This window comes from Sceloporus occidentalis, unplaced genomic scaffold (assembly GCF_023333645.1).
Source record: "Sceloporus occidentalis isolate IW3139 unplaced genomic scaffold, rSceOcc1.0.p SCAF_4, whole genome shotgun sequence".
NCBI classification, from domain to species: Eukaryota; Metazoa; Chordata; class Lepidosauria; order Squamata; family Phrynosomatidae; genus Sceloporus; species Sceloporus occidentalis.
The window spans coordinates 66,115,525-66,130,627 of NW_028316984.1; the positions used below are offsets into that span (position 1 = coordinate 66,115,525).

General features: G+C 40.5%; 1 protein-coding gene across 1 annotated transcript in view; it reads left to right on the forward strand.

Annotated features, from left to right (window-relative positions):
• Window positions 1-15,092, forward strand: part of ESYT3 (extended synaptotagmin 3) — a 64,413-nt gene extending 49,321 nt beyond the window's left edge. Inside the window, exons 16-23 of the mRNA XM_089523045.1 lie at window positions 904-990; window positions 3,406-3,555; window positions 7,980-8,443; window positions 9,780-9,863; window positions 10,415-10,546; window positions 11,546-11,651; window positions 12,523-12,572; window positions 14,180-15,092. Coding sequence (XP_089379171.1) covers window positions 904-990; window positions 3,406-3,555; window positions 7,980-8,443; window positions 9,780-9,863; window positions 10,415-10,546; window positions 11,546-11,651; window positions 12,523-12,572; window positions 14,180-14,216 — 1,110 coding nt within the window. The 3' untranslated portion in view covers window positions 14,217-15,092. The remainder of the gene's footprint in view (window positions 1-903; window positions 991-3,405; window positions 3,556-7,979; window positions 8,444-9,779; window positions 9,864-10,414; window positions 10,547-11,545; window positions 11,652-12,522; window positions 12,573-14,179) is intronic.
• Window positions 15,093-15,103: the final 11 nt, after the last annotated feature.

The following is a 15,103-nucleotide window of genomic DNA, read 5'->3' on the forward strand; positions in this document are numbered from 1 at the left end:
TTGCCTTGAAAGGCCTTGACAATTTAATAGTGCCACTGTGCTATATTAATACAGGAGATTCTGAATGATTACACAATAGATACCATTTCCCTCCCCAAATATTATATTCATCTCTGTGAAAGTGTGGGCAAGGGTAAAGGCTCATACTTAGTCTAACTATTTTTCCTGAGCTATGTCCTGGGACATAGCTGGTGCAATCAAGAGCAAATATATACTTTATTAAGTTTACAAGGCACTTTATTTCTGTGTCCAAGCAAACACTGCTGTTAGTGTTGGCAGGAGATTTTGACTTACGATTAGGTCTGTTCTTAGATGGGCATCTTGGCTTGCATAGCAGCAAGCTAAGTAGAGACCCTACCAATGGGGTGGATCTGCTTGATGGGAAGGATTCTGGACTGTCTATCCAAGAGTTTGAGCTCTTCTTTTTAAAAAGCTCCTGGTTTTGTGTGTTGTTCCATCCAGGTAAGACAACCAGGTGCCCTGGTGGCCATTGGCCATGCTAGTTTAGGATTATGGGAGTTGTATTCTACCATCAGGATTGGGGGAAAGCTGTTATACATGAATGGAATATACCCCATTTGAAGTGACTTCTGAGGCCTAGGCTGTAAACCAGAGGTGGGGAATATCTGGTGTCCAAGTGTTGGGACTACAAACTCTAGTCAGCCCAGGCCAGCCTAGAACTGCCATTCGCGATTTAGAAGTTCAAATATTCATCATCCTTGCTCTCTAACCTATCATGCTACAATTTCTAACAGAATAGTTCTGTATGGTGCCGCCTAACTAACATAATAAGTTGGTTTTCATTCTCAGGTAAGTGAGGATGGAAGTGTAGCCCCAGTCTTTTAAAGCTGATATGTGGACTGTTTCTTTCTTTCTTCCTTACCCCACTCCTTCCTCAAACAGACATGCACCTTCACCAAAGATCCTGCATGGGGCCAGGCATTCACGTTCTTTGTTCACAGTGCTGCATCACAGTCTCTTCATCTGGAGGTTAGTTTGTCCCCTCTGTTTCTGTTTCTGGGAGGGTGGCACGGGTTCAGGCTTTCGGTCTTCCTATGCACAAGCTCTTGTGTACGTAAAATGTTGCTGCTTTATACATTGACTGTAGAAGTGTCTCTCTCTTTAGGAGAAGAAGATGGGTGAGGTGGAGCAGGGACGTAGCCGGGGGGGGGGGGTCCTTGGAGTCCGGACCCCTCCCCTTCCATTAGAAAAATGAATGGTGCGTGCTGCTGCGCCACCGCACCCAAGCCCCATTATAATGGTGGCACTTAGTTTGGACCCCCCCTTCCTAAAATCTTGGCTGCGTCCCTGGGAGGAGTCAGTGAGTGAAATATGGAGGGAGAAAGAGAGAGAGAGAGACTAATGCAGTGGTCCCCAAACTTTTGAGGCTAAGGCCCCTTTCCTAATTGGCAACAACCCTAGTGCCCCCAACTCCTATTTCTTGATATTAGGTCTGCTGTTTGTTCAGCATCCAGCTGGCCAATGGCATCTACCTCAGCAGCAGCCAGCTGCCACAACCTCTGCCTCTCATATAAGAATACAGCAGCATCAGCAGCCCAGACCTGCTGTTTCCTCTCGCCCGTGCTAGCCTTACAGCAAAAGGAAAGCCAATCAACTGACTGGCTGGCTGTTTTTTGCTGCTCCTAGGGTGACTGGGTGCAAAGGAAACAATGATAGAGCAGCTGGCTGACCTTATGGCAGAGCAGGTAAGAGGCTTCTTGGTTGCTGCTTCATCACTGCTCCCTTTCTCCTGGTCATTCTGGGAACAGCAACCAAGAAGCTGGCTGACCAGCAACAGAGAACTTTCTCGCCCATCCCAGCCTTGTGTCAAAGGCCAGCGCAGGCAAGAGACTTCTTGGTTGTTTCTTGACCGGCTGCTTGGTTGCTGCTCCCAAGGTGACTGGGTGCAAAGGGAGAAGCTTCTTCCTGGAGAAGCAAGATCCTCAATCTGAGAGAAGGTCTCTCTCAAAGAATGAAACCCAGATACTCCTCCCCCTCCTTCCCCAGATACGTCTTCCCCACACAACGTCAGGGTAATTTCCACCCTCCTCCACTCAAACATTGTTCTTTTGCTACCTCGTCTCTCATCCTGTCCAACAACAGTAACAACAAAGAAGAAGGATCAACAGTGAAGCTCCAACCAGCCAGCCAAGTCCCAGAGAAAGGCACAAAACCTAAGCCACTTCTCTCCCAACACCACATGCTCTAACTCCTCATCCCCACCATGGTCCCAAAAGCCACTGGTTCACCTTGTCTGTCTTGTGAGCCAATGCTTTGACTGAAACAACCCTAGTACAAAAACAAAAAAACACAAAACACACTAAAAGAAAACAAACCTTTGGTTTGGACCTTCTGCATACCTTTGCTTCTAGTGTTCTCATCTGTTTAATAGTGGACTTTTGACTTGCAGCTTGGCACTGCAATTCTCTTTCATTATTGCAGATGTATCTATTTTACATGTACTGCGCTAAAAAGCTGACCATCATCCTGGGGGCAAGACATACCTTCCTGACAGGTAGAGTCACCCTTATCTGGAATTCAAGTATCTGAAATATTCCAAAACCTAAAACTTTTTTCATGAGTGGCTGTCATAGTAACACCTTTGCTTTTGATGGTTCAGTGTACACAAACTTTGTTTCATGCACAAAGTTATTTAAAATATTGGATAAAATTACCTTCAGACTATATGTGTATGGTATATATGAAACATAAATGAATTTCGTGTTTAGACTTGGGTCCCATCACCAAGACATCTCATTATGTATGTAATGCAAATACAGGTGTTCCAAAATCTTTTTTAAAATCTGAAATCCAAAACACATCTGGTCCCAAGCATTTCAGATAAAGAAGACTCAACCTGGCCGTTCCAATTTATCCATCAGAGGAAGGCAAAGGCAAACCACCTCTCAACAAATCTTGCCAAGAAAACTCCATAAATTTGCCTTAAGGCCACCATAAATAAATAAATAAAAACACAAAAGATATGTCAGTAATCCCATATTTTCCACTATTAAAATGTGACTTTGTAGAGTTTCGGAACATATTTTGACTACTTTGATAAGAGTAGAGCTGCTCAGATATCAGCAAGTAGCTTTTTTTTTTAATGTACCACAATCTTCATCTCTTTACAATTATATCATGCCCCTTTTTAACCTCTGTGAGGCCAGAAGCAAAAACAAATATGGTCACTTCCTATAAAGAATTAAAGAGGGACCAGTTCATTGTTGGCTCCCTTTAAAGGCACCAGGTGATCTTGTACTGTACCTTGTTGAAATGTCCTTTGTTAAACAAGGAAACTGTCTTTGCTCTACAACAATAGTAGTTGGTTATGATCTGGAGATAAAGGGACTAAAATCAACCTACTCCTCAAACCTCTCTTGACTGTATTGTTTTGCTGCTCTCTAGATCAAAGATAAGGACCGGGAGAATGCCCTGGGGACCCTGGTGCTTTCTCTTGCCCACTTACTAAAGAATCCTGAGATGACAATTGAACAAAACTTTCAACTGGATCATTCTGGTGTGGACAGCTGCATTAAACTGAAAGTTGTACTGAGAGTAAGTTTATGGTTTTTTTCCCTGCCTTGATCCTGCTCTGTTGTAACTCTGTTTTTGCAGTAAAAACCTGAAGTGCGTTCCTGAAACTAATTAATCTGTTTGTTTTTTTAAATCCCAGGAATAAAGCCATGTTAATTGCCAAGAGTTTTTATATAGATGATTTGTCTGTGTTCAGCATTTTGTCTGGGCATGATGAATCTGTCTGGGATAGTGGTATTAACTTTTAATTTACTCTATATATGGATTTCTGTTCTTTGTGTCAAATGGAGTTTAACTGCATCAAAGGCATGCACCATAATCTCTTGACTTCACTTGATTACATTATGTAGGTGAATTAGTTGTTTCCATGCATGGGATAGCATCTTAAAAAATATTACAGTAGCTTATCACTGGGTCCTGCAAGAAATTTCCCACTTGACACCAGCTTTCTCCTTTTGGATGAATTATTATTATTATTATTATTATTATTATTATTATTGAAGTTAGTTAGTTACTGTATTTATATCCTGCTCTTCCTGCCTTTTCCCCAATAATGGGCCCATAAACAAATATGTACTCCGAATTCTGTAAAAACGTGGCTTATTTATGGATTGTTTATTTGTATTAGTAGTCATTAGTATGATAGGATCTACAAAACACAAAAGGATGTTAAAACTGGACTGCGTCAAACATATGCTTACTTTTATTACTCTCATATTCTAGTGTCCCCGAGCGTCAGTATTTTCGCTCCATCAGACCTTATTAGCTTCCATCATTTATACAATTAATATTAATTATATAAGATAGGGATTGGAAGATTACCCTTGGGAGAAACACATAGGAAATGTAGTAACAGGAAGTTAGAGAAAAAAAAATAGGTTTCCAGTATAGCCCAAAAATTTATTGTTTTAGAACATTGCATGGCCAGGGTGAGGGAAAGTGACATTAGGGATAAATAAATAATTTATATTCTATTATAATATTCTATTATAACAGTTTTTAGATCAGGACTGGCATTAAATAAGACAATTAATTAAAAGCTTGAGAACTTTCTATCTTGATTACACCTACCACAGGACTTGTCTTATCTAAAGCAAGAACATTTTGTTTTTTCAGGTTCTACACATAAGATTTTTTTTTTAATTCATACCCTAAAGGCACCAGATCACATCTGATCTTGGGAAAGTCAGCTCTACTTAGGACTTAGATGGGAGACCACCAGTGAATACCAAGTGCTATAGGCTATATTTCAAAGGAACTGGCAAAACCACCTCTGAGTATTTCTTGCCTAAGGAAATGTTATAAAATTCATGGGATCACCCTAGGGTGACAAACAACTTTGAGGCATACTCACATCCACACTTATAAATTGCTGTATATCTAAGAAATTCTGAGGTGGTGAAAAATAAAACTATTTTAAAATGAAAATATTTAAAATAAAAACACTTAAAATATTAAAACAACAGTGCCAGGCATATAAATTATACAGTACTGGTCTGTCAGTCAGTGAAGGCTTATAAAAATAACAATGTCTTTCTCCGTTGTGGAAACCAAAGCAGTTTTGGTGAAATGCTTAATTTCAGCTGGCAGTGAGTTCCAGATAATAAAATAAAGCTCTACTCCAAGATTGGAGACCACATGTGGTGCCCTCCAAATATGCAGGTTCCAGTGCCAGCATAGTCTATCATTGAGGGGTGATGGAAGTTACAGTTTGACCTGCAGCTGGAGGATCAAACATTCCCTGCTGTGGTATCTATTTAAAAATAAAACAGCCATCTATTGAGCACTTGGAGGCATGTCTCTTTTTTCCTGTAGCTTTTTAATAAGTCAATAATTGAGAAGGTACATTCTATATTGTAAAATTGGAGATCAGTAAGGGTATCAGAGAGACAAGTTGGAGCATCCAGAGGAGGGCAACCAAAATGGTGAAGGCTCTGAATCCATGCCCCATGAGGAGAGACATAGGAAGCTGGGTATGTTTAGCCTGAGAAGAGAAGGTGATATGGCAGCCCTGTTTAAATATTTGAAGGGGCATCATGTTGAGGCTGGAGCAAGCTTGTTTTCGCCTGCTCCAATAAAAAGGACCCAGAACAATGGATTCAGACTACAAGAAAAGAGATTCCACCTCAACATTGGGAAGAACTTCCTGAGAGTAAGAGCTGTTTGACAGTAGTTGGGGGTTGGACTGGATAGCCCTAGTGGTCTCTTCCAACTCTAACATTCTATGATTCTAAGGGGCATCAGACACCTCAGGCAGATCTGCTCTGACAAGGGTTGAGTTTGTGAGAGAAATGGACACACTTTATCCTTGTGGCTCGTGGAGAGGTCATAGCAGGTCTCTATTGGTACAAGATTCAATTCACTGGAGAGAGGATTAGGAACTTCTGCACCACCCAAAGAGCTCCACAGGATGGCTACTTAAAGAGGCAGTCATGGAGAGCAAAATAAACTTTCTTTGTTGCCCACACTGGCACACTGTAGGCATGATTATGTGCTCTACTAAGTGTTCAGTCATCTTCTCTCTGAGATTCTTATCACACTACACTATTACACTGCTATTATTATGAATATTTTCTACCCCTGCAATTACTGCACTGGGTTTGGTCACAGACAGTGCAGTCTCACACATCAGAGACACTCCAAATATCCTCCTCCCACACAAGTTTATGTTTGGATACACCTGCCTTTCAAGATTAATAGACTGGGATTCTGAGAAGTCCCTGGTTGCTTACAAGTCTTGGTTTCCTACTAAGGAAACAAATGATTCCTCACTGCATGCATTCCTCCCCCCCGCCCCTTTTACTATTCTTGGCTTGTTGTTTCCCAGCTGGGCTTCAGAAAGTTCTTTCTTTCCCACTCACCTCCATCCCTTTCTCCAGATTAGCCTGCCTAGCATCAGAACCACAGGATTCATTTCCTCTGGTCCTGATACCACTTTTCTTGAGGCTGGAGGCTTTCCTCTTTTTATTGAATTGGATAAATAGACACGGTCACTAATGCATATTGTAACTTCAGTGTTAACTGGATAAACCAATTTAATTAATAAAGTAAACAGCTGATATTCCTCCTCCTCCCCAAGAACTGAATTAGTGCATCATAAAAATGTTGGAAGATCAGCACCTTAGCCTTTTTAGGTAATGCTTCTAGTTTACACAGATTTAGAAACTAAGGCTCCACAGACTTTCAAAAGAGTAATCTCAAGTGTCCAAAGATGCATATCCAATGTATAATTTGTACTCTTTCCCAAAGGGTGAGTAACTGGGGAATTGGTTTCAAAATCAACTGTGCTTACACACCTGCGTACAAATTGTATCTCTGTTCACCGGCTCTATACTCTCTCAGGAACAGTAAGCAAATATTTAAAATTCAGTCTGCAGATTATATAAAATAAAGCTGTTCCCAATATTTAGGAATTTCAGTACATAATAAGCAGAGCATCATGTACTAATTCACACCTCATCATGGTTAGATTTCTTGGAACATGGGAAGTTTTAGAAGATTGATGCAAAAGTTTGAACCTATCACTGTATTGTCAGAGTGCTTTAACCCAACTGTTAATGGGAGAATTAAAACCATAGGCCTAATTTGCCTGATTTCTTGATGAATTCTGAAGTGTAATCTCCCATACCATCCAACTGTCCCGTATTTGGCAAGGACAGCCTGATTAATCCTCTGTCATTTCACTTTTTCACCAGCTTTTAAAATGTACTAATTTCTGTCTGCTCTTCCCACTTTCCTTCTTTGTTCTCATCTTACTTAGCTCAATTGCAGCAAACTGAGTTTAGACTGCAAAAGTATTTTGCATTGAACTCAGCAGTGGAAAGAGGAGTGGGGAGATGCTGCCCTCCCTGCTAAGCTCAGGCAAAGCAAAGTGCTGCAGCCTCTCTGTGTGTTCTTCGTTAAAAACTTTCATCATCTTGACTGCATTCTCTTGTTGCTTGGCCATACACATCCAGGTTTTCACCTGTGAAATGTTGGAAATTATGAGCTCTTTCTCCTTGTCTTATATAGTTAATAAGCAGAAACCCTAGTGTATTGGGTAAAAAAAATCCTCTCACTGGATAGTTAGAACTTCTGTCTCAAAAGTATACTTTGAGTACCATTCAGCAATAGAAGATAGATTGGAATTTCATAGCCAATGCCTCTTGGGTACATTTGAAGAGCTGTGTGTTTGCTTTAGTATAAAAATCATAAAGAAATCCAGTAGCACCTTGGAAACTAACTAGGAAAAGAAATTTCTAAAATAAGATTTTGTGGACTCAGTCCAGTTGATCAGATGCAGAGTGGAGCCTCTGTGGACAGACATAGCCTTCACTCCATCTCATGAAGTGGACTGTAATCCATGAAAGCTGAAATGTCTTTTTTCCCAGTTAGTCTTAAAGGTGCTGCTGGATTCCTTCATTCCTCTTGGTTATGACTATATATTTTTTTCTTTTCCATTTTAGGCTTTGGACATAGAGAAACCTGACCCAGAAAGCACCTATACTGGGGCAAATGCCTTCAAGAATGTTCCTATCCCTGCCACAGAGCAAGATGGAAACCAAGACAATGCACAATTGCTCCCACCCCCACCACCTCCCCAGCCCCCATTGCCAAAGGTAGAAGTGTCCAAAGCACCTGATGAGAACAAAGACGGGGGCATGCCTAAATCCACAGGTGACACACAGGTGAACAATGCTAACCTTAATGTGAATGAGAAACTGGAAGAGCCTATTGTGGTAGAAGCAGTTTCTGGAATCAATGAGCAAGCGGGTCCTGGTGGCGTAGACTCCAAATTTTTGACACTGCCAAAAAAAGTCGCTATGTTGCCAGCCTTGAGGAGACTTCAGCTAGCCCCTAGCCTTGCATCTATGGGCTCCTTAGGCTCTTCAAACTTTGATGTCACTTGCAGCAATCTGGACCTCAGCAAGTAAGTTTCTCAAATTACTATTATTATTTATTTATTTTGTCAAAATTGAATAGTAGCTGTATACATTCAGCCCTCCGTATCCATGGATTCAACCATCCCCAGCTTGAAAATATTTTTAAAATATATAAATTCTAAAAAGCAAACCTTGATTTTGCTATTTTTATATAAAGGACACCATTTTACTAGGCCATTGTATATAATGGGACTTGAGGATCCACGGATTCTGGTGTCCGCAAGGGGTCCTCAAATCAAGCTGTAGCAGGAACCGAGAACCCACTGTACTTCATTTCTCAGTGATAAGTGACAAGGCAAATGTGGCTACATTCCTGTGAATAATTTGTTGCTGTTTATTGCCTGTTTATTCCCAGGATAATGGCTTTTAATAGCAATGTGTGTGTAAATGTTAATCGTGATTGTGCAATTTTCTCTGTTTAAACTCCCAATTTTCCCCGTGTGATAAAGTCGGTTTTTCTAATATAAATACAGTTGTCAGAGCATGCTTAAATGCACATCAAGGTGAAATGGACTGCTGATACTGCTAAGAAATGTTAGATGTTATACAGCCTTCTGCATCCTCGTAGCTCCCCCATTATTGAATGATGATTCCATTCACTCCTAGCTATTGACTGTATTTGCAGGAATCATGGGCATTGCAGTCCACAACATCTGGAGGAAACCAGGTTAGGGAGGACTGATCCAGCACATCTTTTCTAAGGTCCTCTGGAAGAAATCTACTACAGCCAATAGAATCTAGGTTAACATCAGTTTCCCAGAAGGCCTTCTCTACTGCTGCTCCTAAACTATGGAATGACCTGCCGGAGGAGATCCGTCACATTTCCACTCTGACAGCTTTTAAGAAAGCACTCAAGATGGATCTCTTCCGGCAGGCCTTTCCAACTTAGTTACCCTCCCCAGATATAGAGATATTGTCCCCTCATTTGTCTATTCTTCCCCACCTATGTTTCTGCCTTTTTTAAAAATACTTTTAATGTTTTTAATGTTTTTTTATACTATTATTATTGTTTAATTCTGTTTTAGTACTGGGTATGGGCGGTGGGGCGGTAGGTCTAGGGTTTGATTTTTAACTCTATTGTAATTGATGTATTTTATTGTTGTAACTCGCCCGGATTCTTCGTGATTGGGCAGGCTAGAAATAAATCTTTATTATTATTATTATTATTATTATTATTATTAGTATAGAGAATGTGTTTTGAAATTAGTGGGTGGGTGTAGCTATCCTTCGTACATTCTGCAACTTAGCACTGGAGCTTTTCTTGGATGTTCAGCATCTGTCCCAGCTGCAGGGGAACTTACAAACAAATCAATTATCTTGCAGTGGGATGCCCATGGGAGAGATTCACCTCACTGTCCGCTATGCCTCCCTCAGACAGTCCCTCATCGTGCTGGTCAATGCATGCAGGTAGTACGTAAGAGATCTTTCTATATTCTGTATTAGTATTCAGTAACAAATGTACCTTGTGCAGACCTTACATTTTTGGTGTGGACTATCTGTAGTAATATTCTCAAGATGTGCTGTATTGGTATGCTGACCCCTGTTGTCTGAACTTTAACATTATCATACTTCACCTTTGTAGCATGGAGTGGCCCATATGCAGCTGGCAACATTGGCTAGTGATCTTCTCCGGTCACTCTTTTAGTAGGTGCACCATCCACCCCATTAGGCAACAGATCTTCTTGTGATCTGTGTAATTATCACAATGGGCAGAGATAGTAGTGTCCACTAACTGTTTGTTAGCTGCCATCCTCCAAACACTCCAGAAGTAAACTGCACCATTCACTTTAACCAGCAACCCTTTGTGATGATACACAAAGATGTTCTGCTCCCTCAGCTCCTTTCACCAATTCTTTGGATGTAAGGAAATGGGAAAACAGTATTCTAGCAACCCTAACTATATAGAAGTATTTTTAAAAGGATGTTTGTCATGAAAATGGTATTGCATATTGTCACAGAAATTTAACACCCTGTTCCCGGCAAGGAGCACATCCATATGTCCGCATCTACTTGCTGCCAGACAAAAGATGGGTAAACAGAAGGAGAACTACAGTCAAAAAAAGAACTCTGAATCCTCATTATGATGAAAAGTAAGTTAGTCCTGTAAATATTTTTTTAAACTGAAACCTTCCAGCCATATAGAAATTACTCAGAATGGTGCAGACTCACTCACTCCTTGAATCAAAGCTCATTTCAAACTGTGGGTAGCATCTTGTCCCACTTACATGTGCATAAATCTTTATTTTGGTTGCTGCATAAGTCAAAATTCTCTACCAACCTTGCACAATGACCAATTCTTCCCAACTCCCAATCTTAGACACAGCAGCTCCCAGTATGGCTGTTTACTAGCTGGTGCAGAGCAGAGCAGCAGCAACTAGCTATGTTCATATAGATGAATGCATAGCAATAAAGGCATCCTCTGCAACCTCCAGAGTATAGAAGACCAAGAGGATGCCTTGTTGCTCTGTGTCCAGCTATAGGAACATAGGTCAACACTTCAATACCCTCTCCACCTCCACACTTCAACATCAACCAGTAAATGGTGATGTTAGCAGGATGCAGCAGCAGAAAAGAGGGGTTTGGGGAGGAGGGAGCGGAGATATGACATAGTTAGACCAAGCAGAACATTATGCTATGTCTCCCTGCTCCAAGATCTCATCCTGTGTCTCAGAGGATGCTTTAGATGCTTAGCGCCATCTTCAGGAGAAGGACAATCTGAGAATTGGGAATTGTTTAGTATTTGTTCCTTTCATAATTTCTGGCTTTTAAAAATTTCTGTCACATCTGCCAGACATGAACTCCTTAAAATATCTGGAAATATCTCTCTTCACTATTTATTCCTGTATGTGAGGAGGGGTTTGCAAAAAAATCCTACAGCCTAGGTACATCACTTCTTTTTGATCAGGGGAGGCTATAATCCCATCATTTTTAGTTATATGCAATTTAACTTTCTTCTTCCAATATTGGCACATGAAATTATTTATTAATGTTTAATTGTTTATGATTTTGAGGGAATAAAGTTGTAACTTCCTTCTATTAAGTATTTAGTATCTATTTATCATACATACATTTTCTGTATTTATCTTTAGATTTGAATTTTTCGACACAGTGGAAGATATTAAAAAACGAACTTTAGACGTTGCAGTGAAAAACAGAAAGCCATTTATTTCACATGAAAGGAAAGAACTTGGAAAGGTAAGGCCCCATTTTAAAAATTACAGTATGGGGGAAATGAGCCGAGTGAAATTCACTGTATGAGAGAATGCAAAATTAGCATTTTGCAAGAGATTCTTCTATTCTTAGACATAAAGGGTCTACAAAACAACTGTCTGACTAATTTTTAAAAGCCAGAAATCATTCTGTGCTGCATTCATTAAAAATCCTTTTTGCTTATTGAAACATCCTGCTATGCATTACAGCAGGGGGATTATTTAAAAGATAGGGAACAGTGTAGTGGCAGGAGAAAAGGGGTCCTCGCTTGAATCCCAATAATTGCTGTAAAGGCAATATTAGCTTGGCAGTTTTGAGCCTAGTAATAATCTACTGTATATACTCATCAATAAGTCTAAAGATTTATGCCCAAAAATTGACCCCAAAATCCCAGATCAACTTATTTACAGGTCAGTATGGTAATGTGATAGCAGCTCTTTCAGATTTCCCTATGCATGGGAAGAAAGTTTTTCTCTTGAGCAAAGCAGAAAAAGTCCTGAGTGATTAATTGCTGTTAGACAAACAGAGTCCCTCTCCTGCTGGCGCTGTCTGGGTGAAGGCTGAAACCAAAGTTGGAACAAATGGGCTGAAGGAAAGCGCCTCAATTAATGTCTCTCGTGCTGTAGCAAACATACATACGCTGAAGGAACCTCCAAGTTTTACCCTTGATTTATCCATGGGTCATGGCAAAATCCATGATTTTGGCCCCAAAACTTGTCCTTGACTTATACATGAGGTTAACTTATAGTCACAGATATTTGGTAATGACATACCTGAAACTCAACATTATTTGAGGTCAGGTTTGCTGTACTGGCTGCTTCTGAAATGCTGTTTTTCATCTTGGCTTTTTCAAAAGGTGCTGATTGACTTGTCAAAGGAAGACTTACTCAGGGGCTTCTCACAATGGTATGTTTGAATTTGGGGCATATAAAAAAAGAGCAATAGCAATAGACAATGTTTAAGGCTAGAGTATAGGAGGTTTCCACAAAGTTAGTACTAAACGGGGTGATGACAGACCAGGCACAGGGGACCTGTACAGTGTGGTGCAGGTAGACATCCTTGTTTTTAAAGCTTTTCCCTTCCCCCAAAGGAAACATTGGGGCCAAACAGACTGGCATCTTGGAGTGGCCTCTGGCCGCTCCAGCCCCAATCATTTTCTGTTCAGCACAGGATTACACAGTTCTGAGGCCAGTCACTGGCAAGGAGTGCTTTTTTGTGCCCCTTTTGCTGGCAGCTGCGGCATGACTTCGGCCTGATCTTGGGGGGGGGCTCGTTTGTATGCCACGCCCCTGAATCAGTCCAAAACTGGTGCTTTTGTCCCATCTATTTCGGGCCACTGAGACAAAAATACCCCTTTATAAAGTATGTGACAGAATGGAGAGTACATGTGAGGATCCTTTCCCATCTACCCAGTTTGCTTTAGATCATTCCAACTCCATCCCTTTATAGAAATGCAACAGAAAACTCTACTGTCTACCTGGATGTAATTTGCCCCTTAGTAACAGTGTAATGGATGCTAGAATTGCAGTAATCAGATTAAAATTGTGACCAACTGTAAATTCTTTGTTTGTTACTAGTCTGTTATCAAGCTTATTATTACCAGTGGAATTATATAAAATCAGACTGCAAAAATGTATCAGTAATCCTCTCCAAATCACCAAATACCTAGTCCTCAGAAAACTCAGTTTGAGCACCTATTGCAAATCTTCAAGTCCTGTTGCTTCAGCTATGCTACCAAGACCTCTGCCATGGCTCCATCAAAAGTTGAATTTTAAGGAGAATTAAACAAAATTATAAAAGTGAAACAGGAGAAGCTAATGTGAAACTTTTGATGTTATCCCAAACACTTTGGCTGGAGACTTAGAAAGAGAGAAAAAATATTGTGTTGGATAATATTTTTACATTATCTCAGCATGATCATTTTACTTCTGGCAATCCTAGTTTGTTTTATTCAAAAGGTCTCAAATTCCATCCCTCCTGTCAACAAATAGGGCTGGTGAAAAGGCACAAAGTTGTTTTCCATCAGTGGAAGGTAAGGCTAAGCTAGGACTAATGGTCTTTACAGTTATTTGCTATTCTTGCATGTAGTACACAGAGGTTTATGCTCTACTGTTCTGCCTTTGAGGTGAAGATGCCTGAAGTCCAACCTGATTTTGAGGACCCAAGCTATGTCTACAGGAAAGGGGCAGAGATGTGCCCTGAATGGCCACAGGAAAAACTATTCTATAGTGCATGTCAACCCACTGTTTGCCAGTCCTCAACATTAGGAAGGACTTCCTGACAGTAAGGGCCGTTTGACAGTGGAACAAATTCCCTCGAAGCGTAGTGGAGTCTCCTTACTTAGAGGTCTTTAAACAGAGGCTGGATGGCCATCTGTCGGGGATGCTTTGATTTAGATTTTCTGCATGGCAGGGGGTTGGACTAGATGGCCTTTGTGGTCTCTTCCAGCTCTATGATTCTATGAGATATCATGAAAAGAGAACTAGCTCATATTGATAATTTTTCTTTTACAGGTATCAGCTGACAATAAATGGACAACCCTGCAGCTGAAGCTAACATCTGAAAAACAAAGGAATCAAGTGTACATATGTATATTTTGTACTTTTAAGACTGCCATCAAATGACTTTTTAGATTTGTATATTTAAATGACACTATTAATTTATTTTATAGGCCCATGTAGAATACTCTGCTATAACTTCCCAGTGCCTGTGTTGGCAACACAACAAACTATGCACTCAGGAACAAGCTTCCATGTTTACCCGTTTGTGTGCTTGTGACATGTATGAAGGTTTACAGTGTAGGAATTGCTGCCAAATACTAGTACAGCTAACTGTCACATTTAACAAGAAGTAATTCAGAGGCACTGTACACATTAAATGTTACTGAAAAACTCTCTCTAGGCATAATAGCTGAGATGTAGAGAATTCAGGAACTTTCTGTAGTGCCTATGAGTGTAGGTATATTAAAAACTGTTATGGCATATTACGTTTTGCTAGGAGGAAAATGTGCCTATCTAACCAGAACGCAACCTCATCCTTGGCCTGGCTGAGTGAAGAGAACTGCTGCAGGTATATTTCTAATGCAGCCCTGGATTATACTTCATTAACTTTTGCACTAGAGAATCCCTAACCTTTTCAGATAATGTCAGGGGTTAGAGGGGAAGAATTGTTGATGCATATGTAGCATGGGGCACCCTATAGGCTGCATCAGGGCTCTATTTTATCTTCAGATGATTGGGGCACTTTTTTATGTTTGGTGCCACTGGAGGCAGCAGAGGCAAGCCCACTTTACTGTGTGGTGATTTCAGTGAAAGACCACATACCAAAAAATTTTTTGGGTGTTCTGGAGACTGCACTTTCTCCATTTCTGGTATTCAGCCTTCTTGCTCATAGCCGTTTTAAGATTCAATGTGAAAGCACAGTGAAGTACAAGTCTT